We start from the raw sequence: 19,094 nt of genomic DNA on the forward strand, positions 1-19,094 counted from the left end.
CATCAAACTTGGATGTTGGCTTTGTGAAGTCACCAAGCATTCTCCTTGCATTATTATTATTATTATTTTTGGCTGCCATATCCTTCTCCTGTTCGAAAATTTCTGAAAGGTTATTTCTGGATTGTTGTAATTTAGCTTCTCTTAATTTTCTCTTCAGAGTCCTTTCAGGTTCTGGATCAGCTTCAACAAGAGTGCCTTTATCCTTGTTCCTGCTCATAAGAAAGATAAGAAAACAAGAAAAGAAAGAGGAATTCTCTATGTCACAGTATAGAGATTCCTTTGTGTTAGTAGAAGAAGAAAGGGGTAGAAGAATGAAGAAGGATGAAGAAGAATTCGGATTTAGATGAAGTGAGGTGAAGAGAAGTGTTAGTAATTAATTAATTAAATAGAATAAGAAAAGAAAAAGAAATTTTCGAAAATAATTTTGAAAAAAAAATGGTTAGTGATTTTCGAAAATTAAAGATGAGATGAGATTAAAGTTTAAAACAAAAAGAATTTTTGAAAAAGAGAGGGATAATTTTCGAAAATTAGAGAGGGAAAAGTAGTTAGGTGGTTTTGAAAAAGATAAGGAACAAACAAAAAGTTAGTTAGTTGATTGAAAAAGATTTGAAATCAAATTTGAAAAAGGATAAGAAGATAAGAAGTTAGATGAGATATTTTGAAATCAAATTTTGAAAAAGATAAAATTTTTGAAAAAGATAAGATAAAAAGATAAAAAGATTTTTAAGAAAAAGATATTTTGAAAAAAGATTCAATTTTTAAAATTGACTTAACTAACAAGAAACTACAAGATAAGATTCTAGAACTTAAAGATTGAACCTTTCTTAACAAGAAAGTAACAAACTTCAAATTTTTGAACCAATCACATTAATTGTTAGCTAATTTTCGAAAATTAGATAAAAAGATAAGATAAAGATTTTGAAAATATTTTGAAAAATAATTTTTGAAATTTTCGAAATTTAAAAAAAATGAAAAAGATATGATTTTTGAAAAAGATTTTGAAAAGATAAGATTTTTTAAAATTGAAATTTTGACTTGACTTGTAAGAAACAACTAATTTTGAAAATTTTTGACCAAGTCAATCCCAAAATTTCGAAATTTTGGAGGGAAACAAGGAAAAGATATTTTTGAAATCTAATTTTGAATGAAAAACACAAAAATGACCCAAAACATGAAAATTTTGGATCAAGACACAAGATGCATACAAGAATGCTATGAATGTCAAGATGAACACCAAGAACACTTTGAAGATCATGATGAACATCAAAAACATTATTTTGAAAAATTTTTTGATGCAAAGAAAACATGCAAGACACCAAACTTAGAAATCTTTAATGCATGGAAAATATGAATGCAAAAATGCACATGAAAAACAACAAAAGACACAAAACAAAAAATCATCAAGATCAAACAAGAAGATTTGTCAAGAACAACTTGAAGATCATGAAGAACACTATGAATGCATGAATTTTCGAAAAATGCAAGAAAAATTTTTTTAAAAGCATGCAGTTGACACCAAACTTAAAAATTGACTCAAGACTCAAACAAGAAACACAAAATATTTTTGGTTTTTTATGATTTTCTAATTTTTTTGTATTTTTATTTATTTTTTCGAAAACAAAGTTTAGAAACACGAAAAATAAGAGAAAAATTTTGAAAAATATTTTTGAAAAATTTTTGAAAAGAAAATTACCTAATCTGAGCAACAAGATGAACCGTCAGTTGTCCATACTCGAACAATCCCCGGCAACGGCGCCAAAAACTTGGTGGACGAAATTGTGATCACTTGTTCTTTCTACTTGTAGGATGTATACTCTGAAGGCATTGTTTATTTTCTTCACAATCTCGTTCAACTAACCAGCAAGTGTACTGGGTCGTCCAAGTAATAAACCTTACGTGAGTAAGGGTCGAATCCACAGAGATTGTTGGTATGAAACAAGCTATGGTCACCTTGCAAATCTCAGTTAGGCAGATTAAAATAGTTTTATGGGTTTTCGAAAATATAAATAATGAAAGGGATAAAGATACTTATGCAGATTCATTGGTGGGAATTTCAGATAAGCGAATGGAGATGCTGTAGAGCTCTTGGACGCCTGCTCTCCTACTCCTTCTACTCAATCCTTCTTACTCCTTTCCATGGCAAGCTTTGTATAGGGGTTCACCATCAACTGTGGCTACTTTCATTCCTCACGGGGAAATATCCTGTGCGGCTGTCACTCGCACAGCTAACCAGTCTGGAGGCATCACCCATGGCTGATGGCTACATCCCATCCTCGCAGTGAAAACTATGCTAACGCACTCTGTCACAGTACGGCTAATCACCGGTTGGTTCCCGCTCCTACTGGAATAGAATCCCTCTTTTGCGTTTGTCACTAACGCCCAGCAGGTTAAAGTTTGAAGCACGTCACGGTCATTCATTACCGGAATCCTACTCGGAACACCACAGACAAGGTTGGACTTTCCGGATTCCCAGGATCCTACTCGGAATACCACAGACAAGGTGAGACTTTCCGGATCCTCATAAATGCCGCCATCTATCTAGCTTATACCACGAAGATTATGTTGGGGAATCTAAGAGATACACATTCAAGCTCTGTTGCATGTAGAACGTAAGTTGTTGTCAATCACGCGCGTTCATAAGTGAGAATGATGATGAGGGTAATTTGACTCATCACATTCATCATGTTCTTGGGTGCGAATGAATATCTTGGAATAAGAATAGAAGAGATTTGAATAAAAGAAGATAGAATTTCATTAATACTTGAGGTACAGCAGAGCTCCACACCCTTAATCTATGGTGTGCAGAAACTCCACCGTTGAAAATACATAAGCAAAGAGTTCAGGCATGGCCGAATGGCCAGCCCTCTCTAACGTGATCACAGGATTTAATTTTCAATCCTGGATCTGGTCAAAGACATCTAAAACAATAGATAAATGTTCTATTTATAATAAACTAGCTACTAGGGTTTACATGAATAAGTATTTGATGCATAAATTCACTTCCGGGGCCCACTTGGTGTATGCTTGGGCTGAGCTTGATGAATTCACGAGCTAAGGCATTACTTGGCGTTAAACTCCAGGTTATGACGTGTTTTGGGCGTTCAACTCCGGATCATGACGTTTTTCTGGCGTTTAACTTCAGACAGCAGCGTGTACTTGGCGTTCAACGCCAAGTTACGTCGTCATTCTTCAAATAAAGTATGGACTATTATATATTGCTGGAAAGCCCTGGATGTATACTTTCCAACGCCGTTGAGAGCGCGCCAATTGGAGTTCTGTAGCTCCAGAAAATCCATTTCGAGTGCAGGGAGGTCAGATTCCAACAGCATCAGCAGTCCTTTTGTCAGCCTTCTTCAGAGTTTTGCTCAAATCCCTCATTTTCAGTCAGAATTTACCTGAAATCATAAAAAACACACAAACTCATAGTAAAGTCCAGAAATGTGAATTTATCATAAAAACTAATGAAAACATCCCTAAAAGTAGCTTAAACTTACTAAAAACTATATAAAAACAATGCCAAAAAGCGTATAAATTATCCGCTCATCAGCCATGAATAACCACCATGCCATTATTGAAGAGATCAAGTTGCATGATCTCCATCCCTTCGAAAGAAGATGCCGCAATGATATGAGGAAGACGGACGTTGATTACAATGACTTTGTGGGCGGTTACTCAACACAATTCTTATTATTTAAATTTCTTATTAATGTCATTTTGTGAAATTAAAATTTATTAAAATAATTTAAAATTATTAATTGAGTTGTCAAATTTTGGCAGTTTGACTATTAGTACCCAATACTTTTCCATTATAAAAACACAAATCAGTCCCACTCATCTGTGTATTTGTTCAATCTAGTCCTTACAACCGGTTGGCAGTAGCAAGTCCGATGCTGACATGTCAAGTAATGTATCTACGTGGCTTTGTCTCCTTCCTAACATGGACAAACCACCTCATAAATCACTCAACCGTCCAGCGTGATTCCTCCTCCGCTTCTTCCAATTCCTTTCCACTCCCGCCTCCTCCCTCTCTCTCTCTGAAATACTCTCTCTCCCTCTTCCTCTCTTCCATCTCTGCCACTGCCTCCCTCAGCTCTAAAACCCTAACCCTAACATTCCCAATCCGCCTCACCTCCTCTCCAGGATCATCATCAAAATCATCACCATCGCACTCACACTCCTCCTCATCCTCATCACACTCATCACACTCATCATCATCAATAATATCATCATCAAAACAGAAAATCCAAAGTTCTGCAATGAAATCACAGAATTAGAACTGTTTCTTGCAATCAAGGAAGATGAAGGAATATTGATATGTGCTTCAAGTGTTTGTGATACAAAGAGTTCATGTGTTATTTAGAAGATAGTAGTTTATGTTTTTAAAATATTTTAATTTAATTTGATATATTTTTATTTTTATTTATTTAATTACTAGATTGGGTCTTATGTTTCTGAGCTTTAGGGTTTTCTTTGTTTTAACCTAATGAGAGGTTATAAATACCTCCTTAGCTATTGTAGTCGTAGTAGAGAATGATTTAGAGGTTGAAAAACTCTTTTTTAGTTTCGTGATGAAACCATGGTGTGGACAATTGAGGTTGAGGAATCCCTCTCTTATTGCATCGGGAAATTGGATAGAAGGTTGAAGAGTCCCTTCGATTCAATTCCCAAACTATGGCGTTGACAAGTTAGGTTGAGGAGTCCCTTTCTTGTTGTGTCAAGAAATTGGGTAGAAAGTAGAGTAATTCTCTTTGTATTCAATTTCAATCTATCCTTTTTGTTTTTATTTCAATTTCAATGTATCTTTTCTATTCAATTTTAATTCTTGTCTTGTTTATCTTTTTATTTTTTTATAAGAAGATAAGGATTCAAACTGAACAAAAAGATACATTGAAATTGAAATAGAAACAAAAATGATAGATTGAAATTGAGTACAAAGAGAATCACTCTACTTTTTACCCAATTTATTGACGCAACAAGAAAGAGACTCCTCAACCTAACTTGTCAACGCTATAGTGTGGGAATCGAAGCGAAGGGACTCATCAACCTTCTACTCAATTTTCCGATGCAACAAGAGTGGGACTCCTCAATCTCAATTGTTCATATCATGGTTTCATCACGAAACCAAAAAAGGAGTTTTCAAACTTCTAAACCATTCTATGTTTCGATTACTCTAGTTTATGAGATATTTATAGTCTCTTATTAGGTTAAAATATAGAAAATTCTGACCCACAAACATAAGACCCAATCTAGTAATTAAATAAACAAAATAAAAAATACATTAAATTAAATTAAAATATTCTAAAAATATAAATTAATATATTCTAAATAACACTTGAACTCTTCGTATGACAAATATTTGAAGCACGTATCATTCTCCTCCTCTTCAAAAAAGATTCGTCCTCGAATCTTGTAGGTGAAAAAATGGTATATGAAAAGGACAATAATTATAAGAAAGATAATGAAACGCAAACAAAAACAAGAACACGAGAACTTAAAAAAATACGCGACAAACACTGGAGTTTTTTATGATAAAAGAAGAACAAATATAGATTAATAAGAATTAATCTAATACCTGAAATCTGATACTAAATGATAAAGAAATAAAATATAAACAAAAAGATAAGGATTTAAACTAAATAAAAAAATACATTGAAATTGAATATAAACAAAAATGATAGATTGAAATTGATTACAAAGAGAATCACTCTACTTTCTACCCAATTTCTTGATGCAACAAGAAAAGGACTCCTCAATCTAACTTGTCAACGCCATAGTTTGGGAATTGAATGGAAGAGACTTCTCAACCTTCTACTCAATTTCCCGATGCAACAAGAGAGGGACTCCTCAACCTCAATTGTCCACATCATGATTTTTATTACGAAACCAAAAAAAGGGTTTTCAAACCTCTAAATCATTTTATGTTACGACTACCCTTATTTATGAGGTATTTATAGCCTCTTATTAGGTTAAAATATAGAAAATCCTGAACCCACAAACATAAGGCCCAATCTAGTAATTAAATAAACAAAATCAAAGTGCATCAAATTAAATTAAAACATTCTAAAAATATAAGCTAATATCTTCTAAATAACACTTGAACTCTTCATATGACGAACATTTGAAGCACGTATCAAATATTGTCGAAGACTTCTTTGTGATAAAGAAAATTCATTCTCCCGATGATTGAGATTATCGAACCAATTGAAAGATTGAGGCGAGAGAGCTTGGATCTTCTGCTTGATGTTAAGGTACTGGCGGCACATGTTCTGGATCTTTATGTAGATGTTGCGCCATGATCACGTGAAAGGGAAGGCGGAGGGATTGCGGTGGTGATGGAGGGAGTTGACGTGGTCGGTGACAGGTTTAAATTTCTTCCTGCAGGTCTTGAGCTTAGCAAGAGATTTTGGTGGAGGGATAGAGAGTTTTAGAGGGAAAGGGAGGAGGCAGCAGTGGAAGAGAGGGAGCAGGAGAAGTAATGAAGAGATCACGCTGGACGGTTGAGAAATTGAGGGACTCAGAGACGATTTATCCCTATTACGAAGGAGACAGCAACGTAGATACGTCAGTATGTGAGCTAATGTCAACCGATTACAGAGACTGGATTGAACAAATACAAAAATAGGTAGGGATCGATTTGTGTTTTTTATAATTGTTAAGAGACATAACGTCTATCAGATGATTAATTAGAGATCAAAAAAGATTTTTACTCTTATACAAATGACCGTATTAGTTGTTCGTTCTTTAAAATAATTGTCTCTCTTTATTGATAACGATCCCATTTCAAATATTTTATCCATTTTAAGTTTCATTTTAAATCAATTCAATTATAATAAATATCAAAAAATGATGCTCAAAAAACATTCTATTAAAGTTGCTCTTAAAAATTGTTATTAGAAATATTTAGAAAGAATATAAAAGAAAATATATAGATAAATAAAATAAATAAAACAATTAGAAGTGATTATTTTAACTTAGATTATAAATTTAACTATTAAAAATATATTTTATTTGATGAATAAATTAATTATATATTATTATATAAATAAATTAACTAAATATTTAATTTAATTTATTAAATAAAATATATCTTTATCATTTTATCATTTATATATTTTAAAATCTATTTTATCATCAAAATTGTAATCTTTTTTATACTTGCTCTTTTAATTTCTCTTGGGCCTATTCGGTGTAGACTGTAGAAGTGGGGGTGTTGTATTCACTATTCAGATAATCAGATCACACGCTTCCGTAACAACCAATGTAGCTGATTCTGGACATAGCTACAATGTCTTCTCCCATTTTTTTTTTTTTTGTTTTTTTTTTCTTTTCTTTTTTTCCCCTTTTTTTCTGTGATATGGACGCTTAATATTTAATTACTTATTTTCAATTTGTGGATTCACGTTTATTTCCTTATTCTAATTTATGGCTATAATGAGCAGACAACCACCGTGCTCATGTCAACTACATAATATTTAAAAATAAAAAAGATTTAAAAATTAAATTTGTGGTTCACAATTTTTATCGAGAAACAATCTCTTAAAGCTACTTTTATTCTAAAAACAACATAAGATAAGATATTGAGAATAAAATATTAAAAAAATATATAAAAATTAATATTTTTATATTTTATTTAACAATAAAATAAAATAAATGATAAAAATTTATTTTATTTTATTGTTAAATAAAATATAAAAATATTAATTTTTATATATTTTTTTAATATTTTATTCTCAATATCTTATCTTATGTTGTTTTTAGAATAAAAGTAGCTTTAAGGGATTGTTTCTCGATAAAAATTGTGAACCACAAATTATTTTATTTAACAATAAAATAAAATAAATGATAAAAATTTATTTTATTTTATTTTTTATTCAAAAAATTTAGAAATAAAAATATAATAACAAAAAATATAATTATAAAAAATTAATAATAATAATTAAAAAAATGAAAAATAAATTATATTTTTTATTAATGTTTCTCTATCTTTAATGTCAAAATAAAAATAAAATATACTAATTAAATATTTTTGGATATAATATATTTATATATTTATCAAACACAATTTTATATTTATCTTTATCTTTATTTCAATCTATTTTATTCTTATAAATAAATGCAGTCTTATTTCATAGAAAGTGAAAGAACATTTCATTCATGTATTCAATATATAAAATGGCATAAATAATTAAATATATAAGATATATTTGATCATTTATATTAATTCAAAAATGCTTCAAACACAACTCGAGTACAAGGGAAAAGTTTAAAAATGTTAATGAAAAAAATATTTCATAAAGTATTTAAATTAATATATACAATAATAACACATGCATTTACATAAATGACATAATTTTTTATAATTTGTTACAGGGCTGCTACACATCTATATAACCATATAACCAAGTTGACCCAAGCTCAAATAGATTCAGGCGCATTAAATAGAAAGTGAAAAATACGCGCCAGACATAAAAAAACCCCTCCTTTTTCATTCGCGTTTCATTATGAAAGAACGTTACATCTTTAACACGAAACCAACACAACAAAATACTCATTCTCTTTGAATCTCTCTGAACATCACTCAAACTTCAATCACATTCTTTGTGGAAACCACTACTGCAAAAGAATCAGAAGAAGATTTCGCAAGCAATAACCAGAAGCAAACGAAAACAGCAACAAAGACTACAAAAGGTATGAGAAAACTACTGTTCATTTAAAATCTTGCAATGTCACGTTTCACCTAGTTTCATTTTAGTTTTACTAGTTTGATTTGCTTCGTTTAGTAGATTGAACTATTGTGAATGATTTTTATAGTATAACTAGGGCTTTAAGATATACGTGCTTGTTCTTATTGGCCAGGATAGTTTAACTAGAGCTCTGTTACTATCTTCAGTACTTCTTTTGCATTGAAGAATACTATTCTTGTTGATTAAAAGTTGATAATGATTTATTAACCACATCTACGTTTTTCGGTTCGGTGGTCTTTGTGATTTTGGTTCTGTGCATGAAGGATTTTCGGTTCGGTGGGTTGTGGTATTTTAATTAACTTGATTAAGATATACATGCTTGTGGTTGTTGATGTAATGAATGAGTTTTGTTTAGGACAATTCATATTAGAGACAACTCTTTCACTTTGATAAGCCATACTACTGTAAAATTGTCTCATTATATTTGATTAAGATATATGTGGTTGTTCTTATTTGTGTGAATAGTTTAACTAGAGCTTTGAAAATGATTGTTACTATCTTCAGTACTTCTTTTGCATGGAGGAATAGTATACTTGTTGATTGAAAGTTGATCATCATTTATTAATCACATGAACATTTTTCAGTTCGGTACCCTTTATGATTTTGGATCTGTGAGTTAACTATTTTTGGTTCGATAGGTTGTGGCATTTTAATTGACTTGTTTAACATATACATGCTTCTGGTTGTTGATGTATTGAATGAGTTTTGTTTAGGACAATTCACATTAGAGACAACTCTTTCACTTTGATAAGCCATACTACTGTCAAATTGTCTCATTATATTGGATAGATTTCAGCACGAATGGTAGTTGACCTTGATACTTAAAAAAAGATAACAAGTTTCGGTAAGAGTTTTTAAAGAAGTCAATTTGAAAAAGTTATTTTGAAAGAACACTTAATTCATGAAATTTGAAAAACTTTTCTTTTGGAAGATGTTGATTTGATTAAGATATATGTGGTTGTTCTTATTTTTGTGGATAGTTTAACTAGAGCTTTAAAAATGATTATTACTATCTTCAGTATTTCTTTTGCATGGAGTAATAGTATTCTTGTTGATTGAAAGTTGATCATCATTTATTAACCATCCATGAACATTTTTCGGTTCGGCAGCCTTTGTAATTTTGGTTCTGTGAGTGAACGATTTTCGATTCAGTGGGTTATGGCATTTTAATTGACTTGATTAAGATATACATGCTTGTGCTTGTTGATATATTAAATGAAATATTGACCAAAATTTTTCATTACAGCAAAACACAACAAGAAAATGGCAACAATGAAGGAGAAGGCACATTATAACGTAAGCAGATTAAATATATTTATCCGCTTTCATTCGAATAATATCTATTTTGTATTATAAATATATCCTCACATTCTGTTTCAAAACTTGCAGAAAACTCACTATTGCATATGTCAAACAAAGGCAATAGCAGCAGTGTACAAGAAAATGAGTCAAGAAAAGAAATATATTGGGAAGAAATGGGATTTGGTGCCCTAGCAAATGTCTCAGAGATGAACGTCTCTAATACACTGTTGAAAGAATTGCTTGATCGGTTTGATGAAGAGAGAGGATGCCTGAAAAATCTTCAGGAGAGAATATACATAACTCCTCGGAAAGTAGCAGCTGCCCTCGGCATAACCAACGGAGGTAATACATTTTCCACTTACTGCTTATTTTCAGTTCATTGGTGTCCAGAAAATTAAACTGAACGTTTTTGTCTTATTTTTGCTATTAAAATATTGTAGGAAATCTTTTTCCTAAAAAGGTTGATTACAACGACCTGAATCCAGCAGACAAGGAAATATTTGACAGCGTCAAAAATATTTCCTTGGCTACTTTGACAAAGAATGTGCTGGATATGAATGTAGAAGGAGAGGAGAACCGAAAAAAAATTTAAGAGGACTTTTGTTGTCTTCATACAAAAGTGCTTCTTGCTCCCCACAACAATAAGTGTGGCCTCCACAAGCCACCAATCTTTCATGTGGACAACATTCGGGAGTGGAATTGGGCAAAGCATGTTCTCAACTTCTTAATGAAAGGAGTTGAAAATAAGAAAAAGGGGAAGAAATAGTCTGTTGATGGCTGTGTTTTTGTATTAATGTTGATATACTTCCACGAAATCAAGTTCCTTTGCCCGTTTGCACCTGATGCTCCCCCTGCACCATGGGTGGCCCATTGGACAAGGGAAATGATGATTGAACGGGATTTCATCCGAAGCAACACAACCATTGGTAAATACTCTACTAAAATTTCCCGAAAAATTTGCTTTCAAATGCTTTTAAAATACTCTACTAACTAAATAAACTTCTATTTTAGGTTATAATTAATATATTTGTCCTACTTGAAATTGTTAGTTTGTTCATTTGAAGGTTTTTGCATTAAGAAACATTTTTTTATGAATAAATAGTTGTCACATATTATTCACCATATGAATGTTTTCGGTTCGGTAGGATTTTTTTATTCGGTTCACCGGATTGTTAATTTGTTATTTTGATGATTAAATAATTGAGATCTTATTTCTATTTTAGGGACTTCTGTACAGAAAGGAAAAAAAGAAAGAAAAAACAAAAACAAGTAACCTAGACAAAAAAGAAAAAGGAAAGAAAATAAAAAAGAAAATTGTTGACACGGATTCTTCTTCAGAAGAGGAAAGACTTTCCAAATCTGAATCCGAAAGCCAGTAAGTTTAATTTTCATATTAATTTCATTTAATTTGTATTTGCTTAAATTTGTTCTTATGTGCTTGTTCTTATGTATTGCAGAGAAGAAGAAATAAAAAAACCGCAACAAAGAAAAGAAAACAACCACTGAAGGTGGTTAAAAAACAAACAAAAAAAACAAAGCATGTGCCTATAGATTCAGAGAGCACAAACGAATCTGAAAGCGATTAAGTATTGCATAATTTCTGTGAGACATTTTGTTCATTGCATATATATTTATTTTCGGTTCGGTGGGCTTCTAAGTTTCGGTTTAGCACTTTAATTTATTTCGATTTGGTGGTGTCTGTGAGTTTGGTTGACTTCATTGTTAGTGTCTTGTCTCCAGTATAAATTCAATGTGTTTATCTATTTTACAGAGAAAATAAAATCAAGAATACACCCGTAATAAAAAGAAAACAACCGGAAAGGGTGGCAAAAACACCAGCCCAACCTCACAAGGAGTAAGTTTCTCAAATCATATTTTCTTTTATTGATACTTACGTTCTAGATTCTTTGATACTTATTTTGTGAAATTTTAGAACTGAACAAGCAAAAGACAATGCTGCCAAAAGAAGAAAGCGAGCATTGGAAATGATAAGAGAAAAAAGATCAAAGAAAAGAAATGATGGAGCTCAGTCAGCAAACGTTGCTCCGGATTTGTTTGACTCTCCAAAGGCACAAAATGAATTCTCTCAGACATAAGATTCAGTTTATTATTCCCGAATTCTTTTTCTTACTTTGCTTACTTTTGCTACAACCTTTTCTAATTCCTCTAGATTCAATTATTAATATTTATTTAGCTTGCTTAGAGTGCCGACTGTAAATATGGATAGTGAGCAACTCTTGCAGACTCAAGGAAGCTCTACACCTTCTGTAAATGCTGCGAGCAATACGAGGTAAATTGGTTCACTGCATATTGTATTTTCAGTTCGGTGGTTGCCAAAAAATGAATTTAATGTGTTTTTAGACCTCTACTTTTAATCTTGGTTTCTAATTTTAATTTGTTATCTTTTTTTTAGGAAAAATACCTCAGATAGCACGGTTAAATATTTTAGAAAAAAAGAAAATCTTTCCAAGAAAGACTCTTAAAACTCCACCAGTGTAAGTTAAAAATATTTATGTTACTCTTTTAGATTTAGTTAATAATTATTGTTTAATTAATCACAAGAAAATTGTGTTTAAATGTCACTAGAGCTACACCTGATTCTGACCTACAAATCGTTGAGTTTCAAGAACAAACTCGTTCTCAAGCTTTGGAAGTGTGAGTTTTTCAATGTGCGAATTCCTATTTTTTCAAAACAAATTCTAATTATTCAACATTAAATTTATCCTTGTTTACATTCCTTAGACCTCCTCTTGCATTGTCTTTCCCAAGTTCAGTTCAGGAAGAGTTGATGAAGGATGACTTCATCTATGTTCGTCCACAAAAGGAAACACAACAAACTTCTAATAATGAGTAAGTTAATAAATATTTATTCACCACATGAATCTTGTTCAATGTTTACTGCTTATACATGGTTTAATTATGGTTCAGTTGAAACCAGAAATGAATTCAATGTGTTATTGTCTTTGGACTCTCTTCTGTTTATTACAACTGCCCTCAAGAAGCTAAAAAACATGGTGTTACAGTGTCTCTTACGAGTTCTGTAATTGATGACTTATTTAAAGATGACTATGTGTATGAAGTTTCTAATGAAGAGTAAGTTTCACATAAAAATTCTTTTTATTAATTTTAATGGTTGTTATTGAACTATTTTCTATTTAATACAACAACCCTACCAAAGAACAATAGCAACAAGCCCAAGAATCACCGGTGCAATAGCAATCAGAACAAGAAGCACCAGTTAATGTGTAAGTATAAAATTCTTTAATATCACCTTTGTTTAATATAATTTCGGTTCACTATAAGTTTGGATTTAGATTCACGATATGTTTGGATTTCGGTTCACTATAATGATTAATGTAATTTTTGTTAAATATCATTGTTAAATATGATAATAGTTTGGGATAATGATAGAAATGTTTACTGTTTAATGCAGCAGACCTCTGGAACAGCAACAACAGCCTTGTGAAGAACCAACAACGCAGCAATCCAAACAAGAAGCACCTGTTGATGTGTAAGTTTTACTGCTTATATAAATATCGATAATATTTACTACTTATATATGGTTTAATTATGGTTCAGTTGAAACCAAAAATGAATTCAATGTGTTGTTGTCTTTGGACTCTCTTTTGTTTCTTATAGCTGCCCTCTAGAACCCAAAAAGTAGGGTGTTACAGGGTCTCTTACAAGTTCTGTTATTGAAGAGTTTTTCAAGGATGCCGATGTCTATTAAGTTTCTGATGAAGAACAATTCCAAGAACCTCTGGTGGCACGACAATCAGAAAAAGAAACTCTAATCTTGTCATCATTTGATAGGTATGTTACTTGCTTTTCTTTAATATAATTTTTGTTTAATATCATTTTGGTTCACTGTAAGTTTAGATTTAGGTTCACTATTTGTTTGAAATTCGGTTCACTATATTGATTAATATGAATTTTGTTTAATATCATTGTTAAATATCTATCATCCTGCAGTGCTGCTCAACCTAGGAAAAGGGAAGATGAAAGGCCTTCCTTTAGCCTTGGGATAAATCCACCAGCATCTCAACCAACTCAGCCCTTTCAAGAGAGTGTTTCACAGCTTGAAATCCAGGCAGAGGCGGTGGTAGATGCTGAAGTGACAGCAACATTAAAATTGCTGAAGGAACATCTTCAGAACCAACCTTACCAGTGGCTCAAGTTTACAAAACCCCGCAGAAAAAGATAAAAATCACGAACGAGCTGATTGAAAAGTGTTATCATTGGATGACACATGTGAAATAGACAAAAGATGGTAGCAATGAATATGAACCAGTATTTGTCTTGAAACATGAGGCACTCTACGAGGGATTAAGAGAATATTTCATGTCTTTAATGCTCGAAGAACAAGTGCATGCCGTGGTAAATCTTTTGCCAATTGCGTTAACATTAATGATTTTTTTTAAACACTCTTATATAGTATATCTCATAAATTTTCATCCTGTAGGTGGTTAGTATACACATCATGATTCTCAACGAAATAAAAACTAAGCGGTATCAGGAACAAATATATATTGTGCCATTGGATATTATGGTAAGCTAAATTTCTTATTCACTGCTGATTACTTTTTGGTTCGGTCAGAATGTTAATATTGGTTCACCTGATTCTTATGTCTTCTGTTGAGTTCTTTTGCATTAAGAAAACTTTTCTCTTGATGATTGAATGTTTTTCACGTTTTATTCAGCATATGATTTGTGTTCGGTTCAGTGAAAATGTGATTTAACTGATGTTCATTTTGCAGAATTTTATGTTGGGAACACATGGCGTGAAATACATTTACAAGAGTACAAACAAAGCCTACAGGTTTGATATTGAGCAGTATGCCCACCACCGCTAGTTTCTTGACAAAAGAAAACTTGCATCGCATCCATTTGTAAGTTGTAATATCTAAAAATTCTTTGATAATTCTCTTGTTTGCTATTGTTTCGACTGAAATATTCTATAATTTTCCGAACCTTTAGCTATTTGTCCCAATTTGCAATGGAGGGCATTGGTAGTTGTGGATTACTGATGTAAACAAAAAAATTCTATGTCCTTGACCCTATCAACAATGAGCCAGAAAATATACCTGATTCGAGAAAGCAACTGAACAAATTTGTTGTAAGTTATTTTCTTGTAAATTATTCAAATTATTCTGTACATGAGAGAAGATTGGTTCACTGTTGTTGATTCTGTTTATTTACTTTTTTTTGTCTCTTTCAGGATTTAATAATTTTCCAGATGATGGTGTACGATGGGGCGGAACCCTTAATGGAGGATGGACTGGGAGAGGAAGCAAAGTATATCCAATTGAATGGTCAACGTACAAAGTAAGAATCTTTCTCTTCTATAGTGCTATTTTTAATGTGTTTTATTTTATATACTATTGATCGTATTATACTCAATTTTTGCTTAGCTATGATTGTGGAATATACGTGATGAAATGGTTCGAAATAATAGATCCACAAAAAATAAAAAGCGGGAAGAGATTAAAGCTTGGACATAAGTAAGTACTTTCTAAATTAATAAACTTCTTTCTTTTCTTATTTCATTCAGTTAAGTTGATATTGTAACTAGAGCTTTGAAGTTGGTTGTTACTCTGTTTAATAGTTCTTTTCCATGCAGAAATACTATTCTTGTTGATTGAAATTTGATCACCATTTATTCACTATATAAACAATTTTCGGTTCGGTGGCTCTTATAATTTTGATTCACCAAGTGAATATTTTTCGGTTTGGCGGCCTCCTTTTAATTTGTTCAGGGTTTAGGTTTACTGTGATTGTATTTTTACAGTATAATTAAGGCTTTGAATGAAATTTGTTGTTATTTAATGTGATTTTGATTTAGTTGATATTTAATGTGTTCAGGTTTAGGGTTATTGTGATTGCATTTTTACAGTATTATTAGCGCTTTGAATGATATTGTTTTTATTTCATTTGGGTTCATTTCTTATGTAACTAATTCATTTCAATTGAAATGTAGAAAGATATTGATGAGTTCAGATACAGTCTAAATCTTCTGTTTCATGAAATGAACAAAATCAGAGACCAAGTGATTTGAGAATCTGAAGCAATAAAACTCTCCAAGCCATCTGCTTTCCTCTCCAGCCCTTATTGTAAATACACATCTGGCGATTTAGATAGCAAATAGCATATAATAGTTGTAATTAATAATATTTTGTTTAACTTGTTTAACAAGTAAAAAATGCTTACTTCAAATGTATATATGTCAATGTATGTATCAAACAATGCATATAGTAGTTGTATATATTTTGTTTAACTTGTTAAAAAAACAAACAATGCTTCTTTCAAATGTATATATGTCAATGTTAATGTATATATCTATTCTTAATATCAACGTATGTATAAATTGTTAATATTTATATTTGATTCAAGATGGATTACTCATCTGAGATGTTAATTTATATATATGTTGGAACTGTCTGGCTACTGTTTTATTCCAAGTTCTCAGTGATTGCAATCACTGTATTTACCAATACATTCGAACTCCAAAATAACATAGTGAACCAAAATTAATACACTGGGTGAACCAAAAGGTAGAAACACACTGAACCCCTAAACACTGAACCCTAAACCCTAAACTCTAAACACTAAAACCAGAACCCTGAACCCATAAACCCTAAATCCCTAAAACCCTAAAACCTAAACCCTAAACCCTACACCCTAAAACGTAAACCCTAAACCCTGAACCCGAACCCTGAACGCGAACCCTGAAGTCTGAACTCTGATCCCTGAACGCTAAACCCGAACCCTGAACTGTGAACTCCGAACCTTGAATGCTAAACCCTAAACCCTAAAACCTAAACCCTAAACCCTAAACCCTACTGTAAACCCTAAACCCTTAAAACTCGGAATCCTGAACCCTAAACCCTAGACCCCTAAACCCTAAACCCTCAACCATGAACACGGTGAACCGAAATTAATACACGGGGTGAACCGAAAGTTTGAAACACACCTTGTACACTGAACCTTGAACCCATAAACCCTAAAACTCTAAACCCTGAAATCCTAAACCCTAAACTTTAAACCCTAAACCCTAAACCCTGAACTCTGAACTCTGAACCATGAACAAAAAAAATTCTAATTATTCAACTTAGAAATTAATACACAAGACGAATCGAAAAACTGCATATATCAATATAGAATTTCACAAAAAAAGTGACTATTCATTAAAGACTATAAACATTCAGAAATTAAACCGGCTATAACCATGGTAAACCAAAATTTACTCATGGGTGAACAAAAATTTACATTAATAAAACTAAAACTTGTACAATCCTCTCTTGGATAATTCATATCTAGTGTATTGTAAAGAGTGGAGCTTGACTGAATCGATGATCTGGAGTCTAAAAGGTTCAACTATAAAAGACATAATTATGTATTAGCAAAATAAACATTTGAATTTTTAACTAATCAAGAGCAAGTCAATTTTACCTCACTTGGAGCTGTCTTTTTCTTTTTCTTCATGGCATTTGAGATCTTTTTTTCCAGGTTTGATCCAAGTCTGTTCTTGGGCCGACCTCTTATTTTGACACGTGGTGGGCCTTGAAGGTCATTCACATTGCTTAATGTCGCTTCTTCGTGGGTTAACTCTTCAGACTCTGATGCAAATTCTCATATATTGTGTGACTGAAACACCAATTCTTCAAATCTCTTACTTCTTGGCTCCAATAGAGGTTCATCTTGGCTGCTCTTAATGTGTGTATGACTTCTCTTTATGTTCTTGCTCCAACGTTCCAATATGTATTTCGGTGCCACATTATCCACTCGCTCAAAGCTTAGGACACTTAAGGAATGGCGGCACAATATGCCCCAAGACTCAAACAGCAAGCAATGACACTTTACATCTCGTGATACTGCATCGTAGGTGATGACAAACTTATTGAATGTGGAGTTGGAAACTTGCTCTATTACTTCATATGCTGTGAAACCTAGAGTGGAATGCATTGATCTTGTGATACAATTCACTTTACCTCTGAATTGAGCTTGAACTTCCTTGAACTTCTCATGGGTATATACATGCTGAAACTGTGCCTCTATTGCTGATTTTGTTGAATACGGTATCACGGTGTGAAAATCTGCAGCATTAAATTCTCTCTCTGCTTGCTCTCTGCTTGCTAGGCAACTGTCGTATTGCTTCACGAATTGTCTCAATGAGCTATTCCATGTGATGAACTTGTTGAAAAATAAATGCATACTCTCGCTCATTTGCGTGCTTCTCATCCCAGCCCAAAAGTGGTGATCCAAGTAAACCGGAATCCATATATGGCAATCCTCGTATAGCTCTGCATACCAAACCGAAACTATAAGGTCTGGTGAATCGAAAACGGTGCATGCTTTGGGAAAAAAAGATATGAGCATAAAAATAATTCGAATTGAAACCTCAATTACCTGAAAGCCACTTGTTGCCTCCGAGGCCATACTTTGTAAGAAAATCGTTCCAGTTTCTGTCAAATGCATCTTTTGTGTACGAGTTCCAAACAACATGGCTCATCTCTTGTTTAATATCGATGTGCCCCTTGTAACCATTTAATTTGCTTGGAATCTTCTTCATAATGTGCCAGATGCACTAGCGGTGAATTGTTATTGGCATGCACAACTCAATTGCCCTTTGAATCGATGCACATTGATCAGTAAGAATACCTTTTGGTGCCTTTCCTCCTATGCAACGTAACCAACACTCAAATAGCCATTTGAATGATTGGATGTCCTCATTTTTCATCAGCGCGCATCCAAGAAGTGTCGACTGACCGTGATGATTCATACCAACAAAAGAACCTAAAACCAAATTGTACCTGCATAAATAACAACCACAAAATGGTGAACCGAAATATATACACTCATTGAACATCAAAAATATGTTTAAATGAACCGAATACCTGTTTGTGTTATAGGTAGTGTCAAATGAAACCACGTCTCCGAAATAATCAAATGCAGCTCTGCTTCTTGCATCAGCCTAAAATGCATGCTTAATGCAGTGATCGCCTTCAAGGTTGAGCTCAAAGAAGAAATTTTGGTTCTTCTCTTTCATTC

At 32.4% G+C, this 19,094-nt stretch overlaps 1 protein-coding gene across 1 annotated transcript; it reads right to left on the reverse strand.

Annotated features, from left to right (window-relative positions):
* Window positions 1-17,675: 17,675 nt before the first annotated feature.
* LOC112717372 (protein FAR1-RELATED SEQUENCE 6-like) lies at window positions 17,676-18,615 on the reverse strand. Its single transcript, XM_025769425.1, has 2 exons — window positions 18,453-18,615; window positions 17,676-18,346 (listed from the first exon to the last, which is right to left on the reverse strand). Exons 1-2 carry the CDS (start codon window positions 18,613-18,615, stop codon window positions 17,676-17,678), a joined length of 834 nt encoding a protein of 277 aa, XP_025625210.1.
* Between the last annotated feature and the right edge of the window lie 479 nt (window positions 18,616-19,094).

The sequence above is a fragment of the Arachis hypogaea genome, chromosome 10 (genome assembly GCF_003086295.3).
Source record: "Arachis hypogaea cultivar Tifrunner chromosome 10, arahy.Tifrunner.gnm2.J5K5, whole genome shotgun sequence".
Taxonomy (NCBI): domain Eukaryota; kingdom Viridiplantae; phylum Streptophyta; class Magnoliopsida; order Fabales; family Fabaceae; genus Arachis; species Arachis hypogaea.